The 24014-nt window shown below is 40.7% G+C and overlaps 1 protein-coding gene across 1 annotated transcript in view; it reads right to left on the bottom strand.

Annotated features, from left to right (window-relative positions):
- Positions 1-7561: 7561 nt before the first annotated feature.
- Positions 7562-24014, bottom strand: part of LOC145351960 (eukaryotic peptide chain release factor subunit 1) — a 57400-nt gene continuing 40947 nt past the window's right edge. Inside the window, exons 5-10 of the mRNA XM_080201794.1 lie at positions 18636-18826; positions 16720-16849; positions 14244-14399; positions 14051-14115; positions 11701-11848; positions 7562-10520 (exon numbers count right to left, since the gene is read on the bottom strand). Of these exons, the coding sequence (XP_080057920.1) occupies positions 10438-10520; positions 11701-11848; positions 14051-14115; positions 14244-14399; positions 16720-16849; positions 18636-18826 (773 nt within the window). The 3' untranslated portion in view covers positions 7562-10437. The remainder of the gene's footprint in view (positions 10521-11700; positions 11849-14050; positions 14116-14243; positions 14400-16719; positions 16850-18635; positions 18827-24014) is intronic.

The following is a 24014-nucleotide window of genomic DNA, read 5'->3' as shown; positions in this document are numbered from 1 at the left end:
CCTGCGATCAGCCAAACACCCATTGTTCAAACCCCAGAGATTCTAGACCCATCAGACAGAAACGATTACCATACTTAAAACATCGATACGATACTTGAAAACATCGAAACAGAATGGTCAGAGTCAAATACTGTAAACAAACCATTAATATTTGAATCATACAATGTGTCAAAGTTTGAGTATAACTGTAGCCCATTGCGGCGGGTCTTTAGAGTGCTTTCGGGACAGTTCTGTTTGTATGTCCTGATTGCACCTCCGTCGACGTTAAAATAAAGCTGTACTGCTGTTGAACCTGACTCTGAGTCCGTAGAGGTCGTGTTCGTCTACTTGCGCTAACACAGTATCTCAGCCAATGTTGTCTACCTGATGCACTTCAGGGAAGGAGTCCCAAGGCATGATAAATTGGGGAGACCATGCAGACACTACAACAAGGGATGAACGAACACCGCTCGACGATCATCAGTTCTGGTTGGGGAACACTTCAGCAGTCACGGGCATTCAGTCTGTGATCTTCAGGTAAGCGTTTTCCTATGCAGCCTTCACGATATACGACAACACAGAGTCACTGAGCAGAGACTGTTAGCCAAGTTTTGCACACATGACCTCAACCGGGATCCTAGGTTCATGTCACACTATCTGTAACCCCCACGACTTGCCTGGGCTTGCAAAATCTCACCAACCGTCCTGGCTGGAGCCAATACACATCTCTTTAACCTGTGCTTAACCCTCTCTCCACTCAAATTGTCTGTACCTTTAAGACTTGATTACCTTAAGACTTGATGGGTGGCACAGTAGCACAGTGGTTAGCACTGCTGCTTCACAGCTCCAGGGACCTGAGTTCAATTCCTGTCTTGGGTCACTGTCTGTGTGGAATTTGCACGCTCTCCTTGTGTCTGTGTGGGTTTCCTCCCACAGACCAAAGATGTGCAGGTTAGGTTGATTGGTCTTGCTAAAATTGCCCCTTAGTGTCCTGGGATGTGTGGGTTGGAGGGATTAGCGAGAAAATGTGTAGGGATATAGGGGTAGGGCCTAGGTGGGTTTGTGGTTGGTGCAGACTCGAAGGGCCTGTTTCTGCACTGTAGGGTTTGTATGATTGTACCTGTAAAGACTCGCATTCCAACCATTATTTTGTAAATTGAGTTTGTGTCTTTATAGGCCCTGTTTGTGAATAAAACTCCCACTCACCTGATGATGGGGCAGCGCTCCGAAAGCTAGTGGATTTTGCTACCAAATAAACCTGCTGGACTTTAACCTGGTATTGTGAAACTTCTTATTGTGTTTACCCCAGTCCATCGCCAGCGTCTCCACATCAAACAGAGTCGTGAGAAATAGATGTAGAAACACGAACAGAGGAAGAGAAAGAAAACAGCGAATTAGAGATGAGCAAAAAAATACAGGGAAGGGCGTAGAGGGACAGAACATAAAACCTGGGGTAAACAACCTCGAGTTGTTTTGAATGGTTTGACGACATCAATTTGTTGCAGTGGCAATTTATTGACAGATAACAGAAGAACATATAAATGATTCATGATAAGTGATAAATAGCTGACAGCATGAAACAACTCATTATCCATTCAACACTGGAAGAAGCAAGTCGTTCATTTCCTTTTGTCTCTCCTTTTGGGTTTTCTATTTCAGTATTTGGTATTTTGGACAGCACAGTAGCACAGTGGTTAGCAATGCTGCTTCATAGCTCCAGGGTCCTGGATTCGATTCTCGGCTCAGGTCACTGTCTGTGTGGAGGTTGCACATTCTCCTCGTGTCTGTGTGGGTTTCCTCCGGGTGCTCTAGTTTCCTCCCACAGTCCAAAGGGGTGTGGGTTAGGTTGATTGGCTATGCTAAGAAATTGCCCCTTAGTGTCCAGGGATGCGTAGGTTAGAGAAATTAGTGGGTATAATATGTAGGGGTATGGGGGTAGGGCCTGGGTGGGATTGTGTTACGTGCAGACTCGATGGGCCGAAGGGCCTCTTTCTGCACTGTAGGGTTCTATGATTCTATCTTTCTCCTGTTGTGCTGTTATATTTTTGTTCCTTGGAGGTTTTTGCAAAACAGCCAGTCTGTTCCCCTCTGGTGCTCCTCTCACTTCCACATATATTCTTTTGTCACCTCTTTGAGTATTGCTTAATTTCTTGCCCAGGCTTCAAAAACCATGTTCTGCCTTCTAATCACTATGATTGGGAAGCAGTTAATGAGTAATGAAGTTCAACATTGTTGCCAACACACAAAACAGCTGCATGTAATACACACATACACATGGAAATTTGCAAGATCCAGCTTCTGCAAAACCAAGTTTGACAAGTTTAGCATCAGAATCCTAGAATCCCTACAGTGCAAAAGAAGGCCATTAGGCCCATCGAACCTGCACCAACAACAATCCTACCCAGACCCTATTCCCATAGCTCCATGCATTTATCCTGCTAATCCCTGCCACTAATGCCAATTTATCACAACCAACCAACCTAACCCACATATCTTTGGACTATGGGAGGAAATCCATGCAAACAGGGGAAGAACGTGCCAACTCCACTATCACCCGAGGTTGGGATTGAACTCAGGACCTCGGCGCTGCACTGTACTATCATGCCGCCCTCTTTATAAGTACAAAGAGATTAAAAGCAGGTACATGTATAACCAGAGTAACAGAGACAAAAAAGGATGGCAGAGAATGGTTGCAGCACAGAAGGGATGTATTTGGTCATCCATGCCCTATGCCCACACTCTGTACGTCCATTTTGTCTTTTCCCTGCCCTGTAAATCCTCTCTCTCTTCAGATGATTTATCAAGTTTCTTTCTGAATTCCTTGATTAAACCCACCTCCATCATACTCCCAGGCAGTATATTCCAGATCCTGAACACACACTGCAGCAAAAGAAATCCCTCATATTGGATTTGGTATTTTTGCTATCAATTTAAATCGGTACCTTTTGACTCTTGAATCCTCTGCCAGTGGGAGCAGTTCCTCCTATTTCCTGTCCAAAAGCACTCGTAACTTTGAATAGCTGTGTCGAATCTCCGCTCCACAGAGAACAGTGGCAGCTTCACCAATTTATTTATACAAGTTCCTTATTCTTGGAACCATTCACAGAAATCCTTTCTACATCATTTCCAATTCTTTCACATCCTTCTGACAGTGCAGGGCCCAGAATACCCCAATTGAGGCCATGACAATGTTTGTAAAGTTCACCAGTTTTCTTGTTTGTCCCCACCTATAAAATAGCAATTCTCACTTACTTCCTCAGATCCAATCCTGGTGGATTTAAGCATAATGTGGAGATGTTAGTGTTTGACTGGGATAAACACAGTAAGAAGTCTCACAACACCAGGTTAACAACAGCCAACTGGCATTCTCTGGAACCAAACTGCCAACTTTCTCATTGGACTGAGAAAATACTGATGTAGAAAATACCCCTGAACATCCTTAAAAAATGGACTGTTATCATAATTATCATTTCTGCCAATATTGGAATAGTTACACATTTTCCATGATTGCTTTTGCACTGCTGTAATTTTTATTTTTTCCCCACAAGTTGGTGGCAAATTAGTGCAATGGTGCCTCAGTTCCTTCTTTGATGCAACAAAATAGATTACGGCTCCTTTGACCCCTTGAACAACCTTGCTCTCTGGATTGTATCAAACATCATCTTCATACTACTTTGTTTTATTTCTTTTATGGGTGTCAGCAGTTGGGCCAGCATTTATTCCTTATCCCTAATTATTCTTGAACTAAATGACTTGCTGGGTAATTTCCAAGTCAACCACATTGCTGTGTGTCTGAAGTCAGTAGTATAGAGTAGGTGTCCTTCCCTAAAGGACATTTGTGAACCAGATGGGATTTTAACTACAATCATTTTTTTGTTTCACAGTTACCATTACAGAGATGAGCTTTCATTTTGGATATTTATTAATTTAATTCAAATTCCACCAGCTGCTGTGGTTGGATTTGAATCCACATCCCCAGAGCACAAGTCAAATAACTTTATTATTAAGCTTTCCTGTACACTTGTAGCCAGGCAAATTTAGTACCCACTGTTACTCTTTGAGTCTAATACAGAACATTATCTAGTTTCAGAATGATAATGACAGAACATTATCTAGATTTCAGCCGTCCGTTAACATTGTGAACTCTCAATGTTTGGGGTAGCACAATGACATAACAGTGCTAAGGACGCAGGGTCAATAACCAGCTTCAGTCACTGTGTGGAGTTTGTACATTCTGCACATCTGAATGGGTTGCCTCCGGGTGATCCAGTTCCCTCCCACAGTCCAAAGACATGCGGATTAAGTTGATTGGCTATGCTAAATTGACCTTAGAGGCAGAGAGACTAGTAGGGTGGGATTGTGGGCAGTGCAAACTCAGTGGGCCAAATGGCCTCCTTCAGCACTGTAGAGATTCCATGATTCTATGAACTGTAGGCTTAAACATATTGGGACCAGTTCACTGTCCACCATATAATATGCTTTACCTGCATTTGATGCTCTCCTTCCTACTCAAGTAAAAAAACCAAGTTCTACAAAAGTAAAATGATCTTGGGGTTCAAGTATATAAATCATTTGAAGCTGGTGGGCACATCTGAAGAGCAACCAAAAAGGTGAACAGGACAGAATGGGGACTAGAATGTAAAGATATGAAGGAGTCAGACCCTATCTGGAATGCTAGATCTAGTTCTAATCACAACGTATTAGCCTTCAAAAGGGGTGCTGTACAGATGCATCAGAATATCAGGATTAAATTACAATAGGAAAAACAATTGCTCAAAATGTCTGGAGAAACAGGTTTAACTCAATGGACCTAGTACGCCTTAGGTCACTCTTTATCACACCATGGGCTCATTACAGGGTGTCCTGAGGCTTTCTTCCACCCAGCCCCCTCCACAAGTGGACTACTCCCATGACTTCTCAATCCTCAACCTCTCACTCCCTTCCCAGAGCTTGCCATCTCGGCAGTGAAATTCCCAATCATACCAAATTAATTCAGCGCAGCAAACTTTGGATAGCTGCTGGCTTCAGCCAAAATGGGAATTCCTGATGCAGGATGGCAGAATACCAACCTCCAGCCTACAAACAGCCAATTGACCATTAAATGGCTGGAGGCCATCTGGTGTTGCCCTCAGCATGCTTCCCACTGACTTTTGAAGGGGCATGGGGAATTTGGCACCTCGTATAACTTAACCCAACATTTTGATCAAGTACCAAAATGTTGATTCCCTCTTAAAGATGTTATGTTTTACTACTGCCCATTATCAAAGTGCTTTGCATGCAAGTTGCATGTTTTATCCTCTCACCATGTGACCTGGTACAAATCTAAAGTCCTTTTCCAAATAACAGTGTTATGTCAGTAAACATCCTGGGCTGTCGTTTGATACTTCAACATTCACTCAGGTTTAGATTTGGATGGTAGACCATCAAGGTACAGTAACAAAGGGAAACCATTGTATTTGTTTCACATATCTAAAAGGTCTTTTGTCAATAGTGAGACAGTTTGTTGATTGTCAATTCTTGGAGTACTGTGTGCAATCCTGGTCACCCGATTATAGAAAGGATAGTATTAAACGAGGAAGAGTGCAGAAAAGATTTACTAGGATGCTACTGGGACTTGATGGATTGAGTTAAGGAGAGGCTGAATAGACAGGGACTTGTTTCTCTGGAGCATAGGAGGTTGAGAGGTGACCTCAGAGGTCTATAAAATAATGAGGGGCATATACAACATAGTCAACATCTTTTGCCAAAGGCAGGGGAGTCTAAAACTAGAGGGCACAGATTTAAGGTGAGGGGAGAGATACGAAGTGGCCAAAGGGCAATTTTTTCAGAGGGTGGTGTCTGGAACAAGCTGCCAGAGGTAGTAGTAGAGACAGGTACAATTTTATCTTTTAAAAAGCATTTACACAGTTACATGGGCACAATGGGCATACAGGGATATGGGCCAAACAATTGGGATTAGCTTAGGGACTCTTTTAAAAAAACGGCGACATGGACAAGTTGGACCAAAAGGCCTGTTTCCGTGCTGTAGACCTGAGTCAAAGGGATGTATGAATTATCAGATGACATGCTCATGTTTCAAGGCCTTGTGAAGTTAATGCTGTCATGTAACCCAATTTGCAATGGCCATCCTAAATGCATTAATTTTAAAAATGGTGTTAAATCTGAAATATCTTTATACCAGTATTGTGTGACATACAAATTACTTTTTCTACACATACTGGAAAATGATGGAATCCTAGGTTTCCACTAGGTGCATAGGTTGAAGGTAAATTATAAACTTAAAGACTGAGATCAACAGCTTTTGTGTTAAAGGCATCAAAGGATATGCAGTACAGATAGGAAAACAAAGGTGAGATGCCGATCGTGATCTCACTGCATGATAGAACTGGAATTCTCCAAAAACAAGACCTTGTTTTCCAAAATGCTGACTCTAGAAGCCTGGGAGATTGTTGGCTTTACATTCTTAAGTAGCTTTCTCCTGTCCTGTAATTTGTTTCCTCTGCTTACAGGAGAGCTCCTGGTTTTTGGAGCTTGTTGCACAAGAATTGCTAGCACAAAATCAGAAGCAAAAATACTCAGGAGAATAAGTCTGACCTACATGAGCAAATGCAATGAACATCAAGTCAAAATGATCAATTATTAAACCTGCAGGCATGCCAGCTTAGTGGCCTGTTGCAAGTTATAAAAATTATTGCTTTGCACAAATACATGCACAGCTAAAAGTAGTGATTTAATATTTGTGCACAATCTTAGCTAACTTGTTCAACCACTCTACTTTCTCACTGACAGCAAGGTGCAAGTCTTACATTGTGTGCAGCTCCCTTCCCCCCTCACCAGAGGCATGCCACGCAAAAGTTTAAATATATTTGTACATTTGCAAGCACCACATACACTCTTCTGACCCAGTAACATGTAGAGGTGATTGTTTATTTTAAACCTGTTCTCAGGATACGATTGATTTAATGGAAGTAACAGGAAGGGAGAAATGAACTGTAAAGTGAGTGGGTGAGGAAACACAAGTTGAAAGACATCCATCTATATTGATGCTGGGTTCTATCACTACTTGCACATCAGTGGAAATAAAAATGCATTTAGCCATGCATATTGGCTAAAATTTACTGAATGAATCCCAATGAAGTCAGTCAGTTTGCTTGCATTCTCCTTGGAGTGGCTATCACACTACACATCACTCAAGTGCCTGTTCCTCATGCACACTTCTACACACCAAACAATGTACAATTTGACATGGGGCATCAGAGCCGATCCTGACCTCACCCAATAACCATAGCAGTGCTGTCTAGTCAGTGTCATGGAGCAAGTGGCCAGAAAGTTGGTTTCATTCTCTGCTTTGGGGGCGGGGGGGGGGGGGGGGGGGAGGGAGGAAGGGAGGGGGGGGAGGGGAAGGGAGTTAAGAGGAATGGGACCAATGGTTAACCATTGTCCCCAGCTGATGTTGCAGACTGATGATAAAACATGGCATCTACTCTGTACTGTCCAGTCACATATTGCCCTTGCAAACTATTGTATAAACAGTCTTAAGTCCAACTAACACAACCCAAAATAACAACACTCAAACCAATGATATTCTTAAATATGGTTTTAATACTCTTCTCCATTTCTGTACATCACAACACCAAGTTGCTGCTTGGAATCTTTCTGCAGAGGCTGTAGTGCACGAAAGCTGAGATCGACCCCTTTTCTCTGAATTCAACAGATCACTTCCATATCAGGAGAATACATTGGTCAAAGAAATACAAAAAACATTTTGGCATCATTTCCAAACTTAAATAGTAAACATTAAAACTACAAAAGGAGCTGCATACTTTCCAATGCATACTTCTTATACCAAGCAGTGGGCTATTTGAAAAAGTAAATATATATTTATTTATATATATATATATTCTTCTGGTTTATGTATCAAAATGGCCCCATTTACACAGTTTGAGCAACCCAGTGCTAAAAGCATGGTCCAGCACAATTCTCTCTTTTGAACAGGAGCTGGGGAGCACGAATAGGAGGATGTTGCACTTTTGCACTTAAAGTGAATGCAAGTTCTCCACAAATCCTTCCGAGTACTGAAAACTTCAAAGGCCAACATGACAAAAACAGAATTGCAATCATTTCATGATCTGCACATTTGCTTTCTTAATTCTATTTTATATATTCAGCATTAGAAATTTATTTAAAACAGAAAACTACTTTTGGATGTTTTGACAGAAAAGCACATTTCAAAAGCTGCAAACGGATTTCAGTTCTCAGAGGGTTTTTGAGAAACTTAACATTCTAATCTTGAACAGAAGCATAGTGAAAAACTGATTTTAAATCGACAACTTTCTACAGTGTATAATTGTATTAAATTAAATATACATCTAGTTAGAAATAGACTTTGGGAACCATATACGAGTTACACTGTAAAGTAGCTGATATGGAATAAGTGGAGGCTCTTGCTGATTAATGGCAATGGTGCTATGCATTGAATAGTTGTCAGAGAGGAAACAAAACCTAATTTATATTAGTGTCCAGTGAACTGCACTGTACACACTGGAACCAAATTAAGGAGCTTGAAGGAGGTGATGTGTTATTGAAAATGCTAATCAGAAACTACCTCCCCCATTATTTGATAAATAAGACCACATCGCAACACAATCACAGCCTCGCTGATTAATAAGAAAATTCACTGCCTTCCTCTTTCCAACAAAAGACTCCACAGGTTAACAGAAATACGTTTGATTCCAACATATATCGTGCATGTTGCAAGCACTCAGAACAATATACCATGTGCAATGTAAAAATATACATTGACTTATCACACCTGCAACTTACAGAACTTCACTGCACTTTTCAGGTTTCATTATTGAAATGTGACAAATGATATAACCCAATTAATAATCCTGATGTCCTTTCCTCAATTGTATTAACAAGCAACTGCTTCAGGCAGGCCAAGGAATAGTAGATCCAATCCACAGGTTGCTCAACAAGACTTTCATTTGACATTTGCTCTCCATCTATTCCCCAATCAATGCCTGTTCAACAATTCAGTTCAGCTCCAGCCTAATTTCAATGTTCATAGACACTCCCTTTTTACTAATGTGACCTCACTGCTCTGTGTGGTTTTAATGTTCTATTTTAACCAGTTTAGTTTGATTAAAAACAATGTTTCTGTTACCATTTCTCTTCAATAGCTCTGGTTCAGTAATAACAGCCTTAACCCCATCCGTCCAGTTTGCTGGATCTTTATACCAGGGGTTTAAATTTGAGCTTCCTTGCACTGTCTCAACAGGAACTCAAACCCCAATGGAAATGTGATACCTGCATCTGATGAGTGGATGATGGTGCCTGGGTGCCTTTGCTAGAATTGGGGTTGTTTCGAAGGAATACACACAGCAATTTTCCAATTTGCAGTTTGTGTGGCAGAGGCTGTGACCTGCAGCATGATCCCAAAGGTACGCCCAGTTCATGCTTGTACTGTACCAACAGTAAACCCCAATATGGAGCAGATCCTAAGTTAATACAATACATGTCCATCTAGATCAAAACCACCACAGGTCCCAAAGTTAGAACTTACTGGCTCTCGACTCGCAAGCAGCCAAAGGAAATCCTTTGTTAATACAACTGAATGGGAACTCTTGTCCAAAACCATTGAGACCACCGCAGGTACAAATATTGCTCGGGGATACAGCACCTTTTAACACCACTAGATATTGCTAGCACCCATCCTGGCAATACCTAGCAGCAGACAAAATGCTACTTAAACCACCCCCTTTTTAAACTTTCTTTTTATAAAAGGCTGAGGGATTCTTTCTTACTCCCTCTGCGAAGGCGGAAGCCAAAAAATTGGTTGCGAATCTGAAAATTCGCTCCTGCCCCCCCATCCCACCCTCCCCCCAGCTTTATTTCAAAGAGATTATCTTTAATTACTTGCATGACAAAGGCCTTATTCTACTCCCTCCCCCTCATGTACAGCCTTGGCTCAATATTACCCATGTAAATGGGGTCATACACTGCACAAGTTACTCAAGTTGTCTTTTTTAATATAGAAACTCTCTCCAAGGGGGAAAACAGAGAGCTCATCTCCATTCAGCCTGCAGAAATGAAGTTCGATAGCATTCCATTTTTATTATTTGCCTCTACATATGGAGGTAAAAAATCTGAATTTCATAAAATACAACAGCAACAAAAGTCCCATTGAAGTAAAAATTAAAAAAAAAGAAATTTCTCAAAAGATTAGTCCAAACTGGCATTAGGAACACAGTAGTTTGGTGTTGCTGCTGTATTGACACTATGACAAATCGAAGAGTGTTATTTTTTTAAATTCACCATCTCCAATGTATTTAGAGTATCACAAGTTGTGTAAATGTCTGTTCTAAGGCAGGGATTGATTATTCCGCTGTGGATCTTCACTCCTTGGGTTGGATGCTGGAGGGTTAGGCACCTGTAACCAGACCTAGTCCAATCTACCTAGTAGTCGTCCAGGTCATAAAAGTCGTCCTCATCTCCCTGGTATTCCATACCTTGAAAGTCCACACGGTACCGCAGGATACCTGTTTTAAACAAGAGATTTTATTTACATAGCACCTTTCAAAGTCTCAGGGTATCCTAAAGTCTTTTACAGACAATCAAATAGTCACTGTTGGAAATGCACGAAACAATGCATTTATGCATAGCAAGTTTTCTGAAGAGATAGTTCTGGATTTCTTGTATATTTGATAAGCAGTTATCACCTTTATCCCCAGTATTTGTTTCCATCCAATCAAGACAAACAACAAAATCAGTATTGCCTCATTGCAAATATCAGACTTTACACTGACTGAACAGATGAGAACTGGGGTGAGGGAACAATGGGGTTAGCTTAAACAGAATAGTTTTGATTCATCCAGTTTCAACAAGAATTGTTGTTTGCTTTGAAGACAATGAGTCTAATCAGAAATTAATGAGTTCAAGTTTGTTCGAAGGCAAAGGCTAGTGTTTCTTTGAAAGGTTAGTATGTGTCAGAATTTAACTGGTGACAACTTTGTATCAAATGCAATGTGACCAATGGGAACAAGATTAAGGGTCAACTAACCCAGTAAACCATGGAACCAATTAGAGTGTTGTAATAGACAGCTGACCAGCTGATTCATTATAAGTAAGGAGCCATGTAGAATTGTGGGGAGCTTGGAGTGGCCAGGCGAGGCCCCAAGTTTGGAGTAATGATACTTCTTTATTAAACCCTTGCTTTGGTTTATAAGTTGGAGCAATTTTGTTGCATTTTCATTAGCTGCATTTTGAAGAGTTCCTTCTGAAGAAACAATATGGGCATGGTTGCAGAGTGGTGGGGATGAGGTAGCATTACCAGCTCTATCAGCCAACCTACAATTGGGGATGTCAAGAGAACAAGTTAACTAATGCCTTGAAAGTAACGTCCATAAGGTTTTTAAATTTGATGGTAAAACCAGTTTGGTTCAATTCATGGACTGTGCAAGAAACACTTCTGAATGATACTTAATATTTTTTCAGAAATTCGGTCTTTGTTTGCCACATGCATTAATGCCTTGTAAAATATTACTGCTGTGTAAATAAACCCATTTGTCCCCACTTGAATGTAATGACCCAGCAATATGGCATTTACTGCTTTTACATGTAGAAAGTAGGTATTACAAGTATATTACATCAATGAAACAGCAATCATTTAATTAGCTCAGGAAGGCTATACAATTCACAGCTTGAACATGCAGCTCTTACCACCAATCCCACCAAAGCCTTTCACAAACTGGGATCCTTCTTGTGACTTGTCTGTGACGATCTCCAGTGTAGCGCCAAATTTTTTGTAGTTGTTGGCAAACCATTCCAAGAGGGGCATGCTTTCTATCAGTTCATGCTCCTGTCCAGTCTAAATTTTTTATTTAAAAATAAAAATTATTTTTATATAGATCTGGAACTACTGTCAAAAATTTCAGCTAAATTATTCACCTTTAAACTACTTAATGTTACTACATCCATGTTCAGACCTTAAGTCTAGGATTTTATTTACCAGAAGTGGCCCATAAAATCAACAGTATCACAGTCAACAATGTCAGCTTTTATATGAATATACCATCTCACTTAAATAAAGGATCTGCAAATGTTTTAACAGGGAGAACCATAATGAGACTCAATCCAGACTGCCCTCTCTCCAACCATGAGATTTGTTCTAACAAAATCTATAGTAACGCTGACCAGTGTTGACTAAGCTATGAATAGATTTATTACCTTGGGTGCTCCATAGTGGACAGATAAAAGAAAAAAATCAGGATGGATGCACAAAATTCAGGCAACTAGCAAAGTGCTTCATTAACAAAATTAGTCACTGCTGTCAGAATGAGTTACTTCTCTAATCAAGGTGGAAGAAAGAAGGCCCATGTATTCCCACTCAAAAGTGTATGTAAACAACAGCTTGTCAATACAGAACTTAAATGTTGCTGAAAAGTCTCATGTTGCTGAAGCTTTTCAACTTGCACTCATCAGGAAAAAGGCAACAATACCAAAATTCAAAAAATAACAATTTATACTATAGGACAGGAGGGTGTTCTTGGTTTGCAAAACAACTTGGATCAGCCAAGCTGTTGCCAACAAAAAAGCAAAAGGGAAATATGGTTCCCCCCAACTCTTGGGATAATTCAAAAATGGGGCAAGGCTTTTGTTTGCCAAAAACATCCTGTGTATGAAGGTATGTTACATCTCAAAAGTGATCTTGAACTGGTTGTTAGCTGGCACACTCAGGATTGTTCAAATTCTGCCAATTGTGTGATCACATGTAACAGTAGACATTTTGTTTTGGTTTTTGCAGGCACAGTCAAATATGTACTCTGTCTATCCTAAACAACCAAAGAAACACGTCTGTTTGAATTCGATCAGCCAATTGTCAGGATGTACAGCCTATATTACCTAGCATCACACAAACGCAGAGTTTAAAAGTATCAATCTAGCTCAGAAGCAGTTACACTTGGTGAAAGCGACGGTCATACACAGGGACCAATTCTCTGTAAACAAAAGGAGCACACTCATGCCTTGTTCCTTTGTAAAACTTTATCCAGGAGTTAGGTGGAGCCTAGTTTCCCCATTGCTTTCTCCACAGCAACGCCTCAGCCAGAATTGACTTGCCAACCAATCTGTTATGGTACAAATTGTTTGAAATTTGGCTGTGTCCCCTAATGAGTGATGAAAACTCTTTTCAACAAGATTCATAAGTACGTGCACTTGACTTCACCTTTACAGTTCAACTGCCTGACCGATAAGTATCTTGCAGTTTCCAACTGTAACCTTTGACGTAATCCCAACTTGATTCGCCCTATTACTAGTGGCAATGCCTTCGCCAATATAGAATTCTCTCAACCTCTGGAATTTACTCCCTGAATGTTTTCACCCCTCTCTCTTCTGCTTGATCAAATATTTGGATATCTGTCCTAATATTTCCTCTTTGGCTCAGTATCTTTTTTCTTATTATACATCAGTAAAGCACCTTGGGACAGTATTTGTTTAAATATACTATGTAACTGCAAGTTATATATGTTAATCTATAAATAATGCACAAGCTTTCAAGCGATTATGGGTGATACGGTGGCACAGTGTTTAGCACTGATGCCTCACAGCATCAGGGACCCAGGTTCAATGCAGACCTTGGGTGACCGTGTGGAGTTTGCACATTCTCCCCATGTCTGCGTGGATTTCCTCTGGGTGCTCTGGTTTCCTCCCAAAGGTGTGTGGACTAGGTTGATTGGCCATGCTAAATTAACCCTTACTATCAGGGGAGCTAGCAGGGTAAATTCATGGGTGATAGGTATAGAACCTGGGTTGGATTGTTGTTGGTGCAGGCTCAAATGGGCTGGTTGGCTTCCTTCTGCACTATAGGGATTCTATGCTTACGTCTGAATGCACGTCACTATTGGAATTAGAATTGGGGTGGGGTGGGGGGCAGGGGGAGTGACCTTTCACCTCACTGTTTGCAACTCTACACACTGAGTTTTAAACTTTTAAAGATCAAACTTTATAACAAAGTCTCAAACAATTGCCTTTTAGCCTATTTGTTGATGCTTTATAGAGAATGAAATAGTACCTCTTTGTCCGTGAAATGAGATTTATCCTTTTCTTGCTCAGGTGTCAGGTATAAGATTTTCTCTTCTAGGAAATTAAAAGACAGTTAATAAGTCTGCCTCTTCTAGCTCAAATGCCACATCAGATTAACAATCACATCTTGCTGTTAATGGAGATCAATATGATGCTGAAGAATTGACGAGAGCTCCAAATACCTTCTGTGCCATGACAACGAAGTACATATCGCATTATATCCAGATTTTCATAAACTATCAGGATCTCAACTGCACCCATCTCCAGTGCTTTCAGCGTGTCATCCACTCCGAAACAGTACTTCCCTGTATCCTGGCTGATTTCATCGAAGTATCGCCCTAAGTTTTAAAAAGGCAACTGTTATTTAATGTTACAGCCGAGCATTCCAACAGAAATATAATAGACACCAGCACCAGTAACAGAACTGCCAGGATACACACAGGGAGAGGCGAGGGCAGCATAATTTGAGAGAGTCTATGGCTACAAAAAGTTTATTTAATAGTTACAAGTAGGCTTACATTACAGGTATAGAACCTGGGTGAATGAAATGAAGTCACTGTCAAAATCCCATAGTCGCCACACTCTGGCAGCTGTTCAAGTACACTGAGGGAGAATTTGCGTGGCCAATCAACCTAACCAGCATGTCTTTTGGATTGTGGGAGGAAACTGGAGCACCCAAAGGAAACCCATGCAAACATACGAAAACGTGCAGACTCCACAGTGGCCCAAGCCGGGAATTGAACCTAGATCCCTGGCACTGAGGCAGCAGTGCTACCAGGCTGCCCCAAAAAAGCTTGTCCAAAATCTCAATACCATCCAGGTCAAAACAGTCTGCTTGATTCACACACCATCCTCAAATATTCACTCCCTCCTCCACTGATGTGGAGTACTACCAACTGCTGATAAGTCTATGTGCGGCAATGACCAATGACCTGAAAAATTGTTAATCAGTGTACAACAATCAAAACATTTGGTTTTTACATGTTCATTGAAGGGTTGGGGGCATTGTTGGCTAGGGCAGCATTTATTTTTAAGGTGATGACGAGCTGCCTCCTTGAACCACTGCAGTCCATGTGGTGCAAGTACACCCACAGTGCTGTCAGGGAGGGAGTTCTAGTATCTTGACCCAGTGACAGTGAAGGAACATTTCTGAGTATTGATTGTGTGCATTGAATTGGCTGAAGACTTGCATCTGTGATGCTTGGGGTTTAAGGGCAAGGCCAAGATGGATCATCGACTCAGTACTTGTGGTTGAAAATTGTTGCAAATGCTTCAGCCTTCTCTTTTTGCAGCGAGGTGCTTGGTCCTCCGTCAGTGATGGTGAGGATACTGTGGAACTCCCTCCTCCAGTGAGTTAATTGTCTACACCATTCATGGATGGATATGACAGGGTGGCGGAGTTTAGCTCTGATCCATTGGTTGTGGGATCACTTAGCTCTATCGTATGCTAATTATATGCTCTTTGGCATTCATGTAATCCTGCGCTGTAACTTCACCAGGTTCACCTAATTTAGGCATGGCTAGTGGTGCTTCTTCCATGCCGTCCCTGCCCACAACTATACTCTGCACCAAGCTAGAGTTGATCTACCCAGCTTGGTGGCAGAATGGGATATAGGCTGGCAATGGAGTTCGAGATTGTGGTCGAGTATAATTCTGCTGCTGTTGATGGCCCACAGCACTTCATGGATGCCCAGTCTTCAGTTGCTAGACCTGTTCAAAGTCTATCCCATTTAGCACAGTGGTAGTGACACACAACATGACAGTTTCCTGAACATGAAGACGACATTCAGATTTAACAAGACCGCGTTGTTCATTCCAACCAATACTCATGTACAGATGCATCTGCGATAGGCAGGTTGGTCAGAACTAGGTCAAGTAGGTATATTCCTCTAGTTGGTTCTCACCATCTGCTGCAGTCCCAGTCTAGCAGCAGTGCTCTGTAGGGCCCAACCAGCTCAATTGGTAATGGTGCTGCTGAGCCAGTGATGGGCACTGAATCCCCTACCCAAAGTACATTCTACAACCTTGCCATCCCACTGCTTGCTCCAAGTGGTGGGGGTAGTGGTCCATGATAATCAGCAAGAGGTTACATTGACCATGGTTGACCTGGTGCATGGGACTTGATTACTTTTCACCATTGATATACTTATAAAAAATTAATATGTCTCAACTCAACATATACCACTGACAGAGATAGCACCTCCACTGTAAAATCAGGAGGCTTCGGGCTGCTATCTTACTTCAGGCTGACACTCCACTGCAACAGCAATGAAGTACTGCACTCACTGTCAGCAGTGCTGTCTTTCAGGTGAGATGTTAAAGTGAAACTGGGTCTACCCTCTCAGATGAGCTACTGGATCAAAAGCAGGGTAAGCTCTCCCCAGTACTGACAGATATTCATTGTCATGGACATTACTAAAACAGATCATCTGGTCATTACCTCACTGCACTCTGTAGGATTTTCCTATGCATAAGTTGACTGCCATATTTCCTACATGAACAATAACATAGGAAATACAATATTACAACAAGTGACTACTTAAAGTATTTTACTGGCTGAAAATTGTTGACAAAGGTTGCAAAAGGCACCATGTAAATGCAAATTTTGTTTTAATCTAATCAATTTATATTGAATCGTACCAGGAATATTAATCTCACCTATTAATTTCTTTTCCTGAATGAACTTCACACTGGACAAGACCTCAGCAGATAGTTCGATTGCTTGATTGAAACCATTCTCACCTCCGTAGGAGATGTCTACCAGTTTCAGTACTTTGCTCTGCAATCGCTGTGCACAAAGATAAGAAGATTTAAAATGAGATAACCATTTTCAAAAATCCACCGAAAACAGTTATCCCAAAACAGTACCAGAGATAACATTTAGGTTGGGAGGGTTGAAAGAATGAGGGGAATTAAAATAGACTTAAATAATATGTAATTCAAAAATACCTACACTGCACAATCTCCAACCTTCCACCGAACAAAACTGTTGTTTGCCTGCCTTATTTTGCATCAGATGTGATACAAGACCATAAGAAATAGGAACAGGAATAGGTCATTCAGCCCTTTGAGCCTGCTCCACCATTTAATAAGATCATGGTCAACTTAACACTCACTAACTGCACTTTCCTGCCTTCACTAAACTCTTAATTCCTCTACTGATTAAAAATTTGGATCCATTCTTTCTGAACCAAATCCAATGTAATATCAGTTCCCAGTGCTACTGGAAACCCCTGGGGTTCCAGATTTCATAATCACTCTTCTGCAAGTTGTCTTACTTCAGGAGTTTATCTTCCTGTAAATTCCACCCAGCCTTTTTTCAAGTAAGTTTATAAAGGAATTCAAATCAAAGCAAAAATTACATAGTGAAAGCTGTAACAGCGCATAAAGAGCTTTTTTTGCAATCTACATTAAATACGGCCTAGTGATCACAGACATTGTTAGTCTGTAACTATGCTGAACAAAGTTACAGCTTCAATTCCTGATCTATGCTGAGCTAGCTGTTTACAGGCTGTACAGAGGCTAGTTTCAATACTGCTAGGATTAAAATACAAACCTATCCTGGGCCAGGGCTCCCCTCTTGATGGTTATCTAGTAACTCCAGTTTGGAAGTTCACATGTCTGGCTGCCCAGTGAAGAAACAATCGAGTTCAGTTACAATACTGTCCATGATAACCTCACCTCACACATGAAGGTTCTATAACATGAACCAAATTGGGGGGAGCTGAACAAAATTGTGGGGCTTACTTTCTGATGCTGGAGAGCATACAGAAGGCAGTCGGCACACAAGGAAGCAGCAGCAAGACTCAAACCTCTCAGAAATCACAAGACAAAAAAAGGGACAAATAGATTCATTTTAGATCTGAGGTTGATAGAGCTGTTATCCAAAAAGGAATGAGGCAAAGTGGAAATATGGAATTGAGCCACAGATCAGCTATAATCTGAATGAAAGATGAAACAGTCTCAAGGGATTGTCAAACTCTTGCTCAAGCTCCCAAAAGCCAAATTTAAGTGAAATGCAAAAACATGTTCATGTTCGAAGTGATTTTTGATTTGATTTATTATTGTCGCATGTATTAACATTGGAAAAAGTATTGTTTCTTACACTCTATATAGACAAAACATACCATTCATACAGAAGGAAAGGAGAGAGTACAGAATGTACTGTTACATACAATCATAGCTAGGGTGTAGAGAAAGATCAACTTAATGCAAGGCAAGTCCATTCAAAAGTCTGACAGCAGCAGAGAAGAAGCTGTTCTTGAGTCAGTTGGTACGTGACTTCAGACTTTTGTATTTTTTTCCCCCTGAAGGAAGGTGGATGCAGGGGTGGTGACGGAAGCAAAGGTACAATTCACATTCAAAATCCAGTCTGCCTGCATTCAAACCCAGTTCCAGGATAAAGTACCAACTTTCCAAATTAGTGTACAAAATCCATTCCTCCTTTGAATATTTACAGAAATAAGTAGCTTTTAACTGATCAGATCTTGTATAAGAGTTAAGAAATGCAGAATTTGACAAGCAATTTGATGCATTGCTTAAGTTACTTAGCGCACAGTTAATATTCAGCTTACCGGATCAAACATGTCGGACTGGCTGAGCTCAGTTTTGAAATCAGCTGAACCAGCTAAGATGAGACCTGCCACGTTCACCTTGTCACTGCTGATGAACAGTTGTACAGCTGTCTCGGCTACCTTCCGCACATAGTTATGTCTCTTCTCCATTCTCAGACGAGCAAAACGCAGGGCTGACTGACCTCCTCTGCCTTTAAGCACAAAATGTTTGGATTTAAAAGTCTCCTTTAAGAAAAATCATGTCCGCAACTGTCAACAAGTCAAGAAACTGCAGGAAACAAATGCTAGAAATGCACAGCAAGACTTTAACTTTACTGACTATGTCCGAAAAGCTTCATGCAGGGAAGCACAGTGAATTACTGCAAAACTCAATGTCTTCTCAAAAACAGCGGCTAACTTGTGAATGGCACTGCATTCGAATGAGGGACCAATGTTATCTTACTGTGCTGGAAGTTATCCAGGACAAAACATTTTCACTCTTCTTCAGATAATGCTCTGGGATGTTTAGTATCCACCTGAGCATCTTTACAGGGTATCAGTTTAATTCACTGTCAAGGGAAGGCATCAGTAAAATGCAGCACTCTCCCCAGTGAGTGGAGCACTCAACCCCAACACGTCACTGAACTCTGGCTTTCCAGAAACCATGGGACAAACTGAGCTATGCATTGGTTAATCAGCATTTAGCAGTGCTTTGGGTGGAATCATTCGTCAGTTCTGTTATATACTGCCAGCAATTGGGTTAAGGGCAGATGCTATTTTGTCACCTAATATTTCCTGTCTTCTACCTTATTCAGGTTGCCTTGTTTGTTCTTGCTTTTCCCTCTCCACTTTGTGTACTTGTCTAAAACTTGTCTCAACTTTTTCCAACTTGGACACAAAGATTGATCCGAGACATTAACTGAGTATTTTCAGTTTTGCAAGTTTTTATTTCCAATTGCCACCATCTGTAGCATTTTGTTTTTGTCATCTGCCCTTAACCTAAAAACTGAGAAAGTATGCACACAAATGAAGGACGTTACTGAGCCATTCTTGTTACATTCAGAGTCTAAGCATCAGAACAAATCAATGTATAAAGCATTATCCTCAAATATATATCCAAATTCCCAAACAAAAAATGATCCTTAGTGCAAGAGAGACTGTGGTATTTCACAGCAACAGGAGTTGGCCATTCAATCACTTGTTTCCTCTGGCATTCAATTAGATCATTTAAAATGATATAAAGATGCATATTTTTAACTGAACATTAGTTCTGTGCTGAAAATCTGTTTTGAAATTCTTAATGGAGCCCACCCACCCACCCAGTCTCAGCAGCTTGTGCACAGAGGAACCGAGTCAGTATTCCACAACCTTTTGTGAAGAAGTCTTCTCTGACATCACCATATTGAAGAACACTTCCCATTAATCTGGACTCCACACCATAGGAAATTTCTAACTCCTGTAGGGCATCTAAAAACTCCTGTTCATTTAACTTTCTATCATTCTGCTGAATCTGTGGCTCCAAAGCCAATATAATGGCCCAAATTTTGAGTCCCCAGTAGCATAAAGCGTAAAGATATCTGTCAGTATTGGAAGTTGGAATAGAGCATCAACATCCAACAATCTCACTTCTGCTGAAAACTGCATGTAACAATGCATCTCAATGGGTTCACGAGAAGCCTCAGAGCCCACTAGAGTTGGATTTAACAGCAACTTATTTAGAGCTGATATCAGCAGCCACAGAGCCTGCTCAGAATACATCCATAAAATTTAGCCACCCACTTAACAATCCTGTTTTGACAGAAATACCCAAAGGTGGTGTGGCATAGTGGTATTGTCACTAAACTAATAATCCAGGTCAACATTTGGGCAAGTATTTTCAAATCCATTCAAAAATCTGGAATTAATTGTCGATTGTTATAAAAGCCCATCTGGTTCACTAATATCCTTTAGGGAAAGAAATATGCCATCCTTACTTAATCTGGCCTACATGTGATTCCAGATCCATAGCAATGTAGTTGACCTCAATGAAATGGAGGGCAATCAGGAATGGGCCATAAAAGGCTCCCAGCCAGTAATACCCACCTCCCAAGAATAAAACACAAATTTGGTAGAGAATCAACATGAATGGCTGAAAAGAAACTAATTGAATTTGTATTAATCATAAAATACTAAGTGGCTGTCATTTTAAAATGCAAGCAAACGTGATTACTTTCTGCAATCTGCATTCAAAGTAATAAAAATCATTAAACATTAATAAATGAAAACATCTTTCTTCTATTGCCATGGAGTTATTCCAGTATCGCAAAAGTATAATGTATGAATTGTTTTAATTGAAAGTTTAGTTAAAATATGGATTCACACTACAAGTGAATTTGGAGAAAAACAAGTTGAACTCGTGCGCACAAATTGAGGTAAATACAATTTGATTTTAAATTCTCATTTTTATTTGAGAATGATTACATGGGAGTTTGTTAAATTTAATGAGTCTCCCCAAGCTGTGTCAATACAGCACCAAAACTATCAGCCTTTCAAATGGATGATAAAAACACTAACTTTCACACACCCCTTTATCTTTAAAGTACACCATAATTTAAAAATAAGTTGTATTTTTTAAATCTGAAAAATTACCAAATTTCTGGAATTGGTTTGTCATCCTCGCATATGAATTGGAAGCTAATTCAACTCAGCCTTCAAATATATAACTTAAAACTGATGTGTGGGCTCCTTTGCCCTCATGTAAATGATTGTTCAACACATGGGTTTAATATTAAACAACAGTTCAGTTGTTATAGCTAGTTCTGAATGGGACAAGTTGGCTATAATCAAAAAGGAAAAGCTCTCTCATCTGGCCCCTACCACAGGATCACATCCAGATTTTAACATAAGGGTGGCGTAAGTAGATTCAATGTTAATTTTTTTGAGCAGTGGGCATTTGTAGGCTGTCCTCAATGTGGATGGCATGGTGAGTGGTTAACACTGCTGCCTCTCAGCCAGGGACCCAGGTTTGAATCCTGGCCTGAGTCACCGTCCATGTGGAGTTTGCACATTTCCCCATGTCTGCGTGTTTGGGAGGGTTTCCTCTGCCAAAGATGTGCGGGTTAGGTGGATTGGCCATGCTAAATTGCCCTTTAGTGTCAGGGGACTACTAGGGGTAAATGCATGGGGTTATGGGGATAGGGCCTGGGTGGAATTGTGGTGGTGCAGACTCGATAGGCCAAATGGCATCCTTCTGCACTGTAGGATTCTATATTATCCATTTATGACAATATAAATGCACATAGTACCCTGCTGGAAGATCTTGCTGCCAATCCTCTTGTTGGTGAATCATACTGCAACAAGTAGCTGAAATTGTCACTGCAGACAATGAACTAGGTAAGTCTGAAATCCTCAGTGCAGTCAGTAGCTTCAGTCAAAATCTGGGCCATTCTGAAGGTGCAATGTCCAGAACCGAACAGTGCCTCAGATGTTGTCTATGCAAAGCTTTGTACAACTGTAGCATAACTTCTGTAGCTTTGAATTCCAGCTCATGAGATAAAGCCCAACATTCTGTTAGCCTTTTAAATTGTGTTTGCATCTGCTTTCAATTAACTGTCTCTGCTCATTCACAGTTCCTATCTTCTTGTCACTTAGAAAATATAAGGTCCAAAATGGGCGATCACAATTTTGCCCACTGACTTCCAGTTCTAATCCACACTATTTGCCATAACAACTGACAGTGTCTTCAATAAATATACACCAAAGTCATTTGGACACCACTGGTCACATCCTGCCAATTTGAGTACATACACACTATCCCGACTCTGTGCCTCTTTCCTCCTAACCAATTTCCTAGCCAAATCAACACGTTGCCTTCAATTCCATATGTGCTTCATAAAGTCTCTTAGGTGGAATCTTCTTAAATGCCTTCTGGAAGACACCTAAATAACATCCAATGGGAATCCTTTATCTACCATATTTGTTCCAATCTCAAATAATTAACTTGGTTTGTTTGACATTATCCTTTACAAATTCATGCTAGCTCACTAATTAGCATTAATATGTCTATAATTTCCTCATTTCACTCACCTGCCCTTCTTAAACAATGAAGTGACCTTTCAGCCACATGATCACCATGAGCAACAGTGTCCAAACCAAACAGGTAGTTTCTGATGGCTTTGCATAGAGTATACACGCTACTAGTAAAGAGACACCATATTTACTGAGCTCTAGATAATTGAGTAAAGCCTGGCTGGACCGAGCTGAATGCTTTTCAACTTCATTCCTTAGTATTCAGGTTGTGCAGGTTATTCTTGGAATTCAACCTGTTAGTGGTGCATTGCACCAAAGCACTGGTGCAAATACTCACTGCTCCTTCAGCTATGACCAACTTAACCATTAGAGCAAGTAGACAGAAGACCAGCATTCCATCTAAAGTCCCCTAAACTGATTGGGCTCTTACTAGCACATAGAAATTTAAAGAAAACTGCTGAATGCAGATATCAATAGCCGATGTAACCACCAACTGCTGGCTTGATGACAATCTTCCGATGTCAGGCAGAGCAAATTGAAGTATATCCTGACCAAATAGAACAAACTTGTCTGTCACACCCAGGAAGATAATCATTAACTGGTCATTGGGCATTGATAAACTTGGGGTTCAACCCATGCTGGGCAAACAGCAGATAACAGAGGCTCTATGCAAAAGTCAGACATTAGCAGTGCTCACTGCAATGTGTGACTACAAGGTTACAAAGGTGTGGCTGCATATCAAGAGTGTGATGGGAGTGTAATTTATTGCTCATCTCTGAAATTGGCCATTCTCAGAGGGCTGTCTTTAGGAAAGGTTTTTCAAACATTAGCCCAAGGTCCATTAGTTCTATGAAGTAGGTAAAATAGCCCCTGCACCATGCACGCACCTCAGTAATGTGCCATGAGATTAACCACCCTGCAAGAAGCTGAACGAGACCAAACTTGATCTGCACTTAAACAACAGTGGCCTTGTATCTTCTTCTCTCCTTTTGTCATCAACGTTTAACTGAATACATCTTCTGTTTTGTCCATCATTAACATTTTAACAGTAACTAATTCAGGCATCATATTAAAATAAAAGGCAGGCATAACAAGACAAGTGCATGGCAGAATAGCTGGAAAATAATAATCTGAACAAAAAGACATCTTCTCAGCTCAGACTCTGCCCAAAGATTTTGCCCTTCCAGTCATTTTGAGGCACATAATGGAGCTCAGCTGATGACTAAGCTCCCATTAGAGGTGCAAATAGCTGAGTGGATTGAGTTATGTGGACTGGATTGCTGGGGCTCCCAGGACATAGTTGGGTACACCCTGTTACAAGACAAAATGAAAACAAAGAAAATTATTTCAGATTAGTCAAGTGTATCTACATCAACTGAACCTGTACTGACA

The sequence above is a fragment of the Carcharhinus amblyrhynchos genome, chromosome 13, assembly GCF_965287045.1.
Source record: "Carcharhinus amblyrhynchos chromosome 13, sCarAmb.v2.hapA, whole genome shotgun sequence".
Lineage (NCBI taxonomy): Eukaryota > Metazoa > Chordata > Chondrichthyes > Carcharhiniformes > Carcharhinidae > Carcharhinus > Carcharhinus amblyrhynchos.
This window is presented reverse-complemented; position numbering and strand designations above follow the sequence as displayed.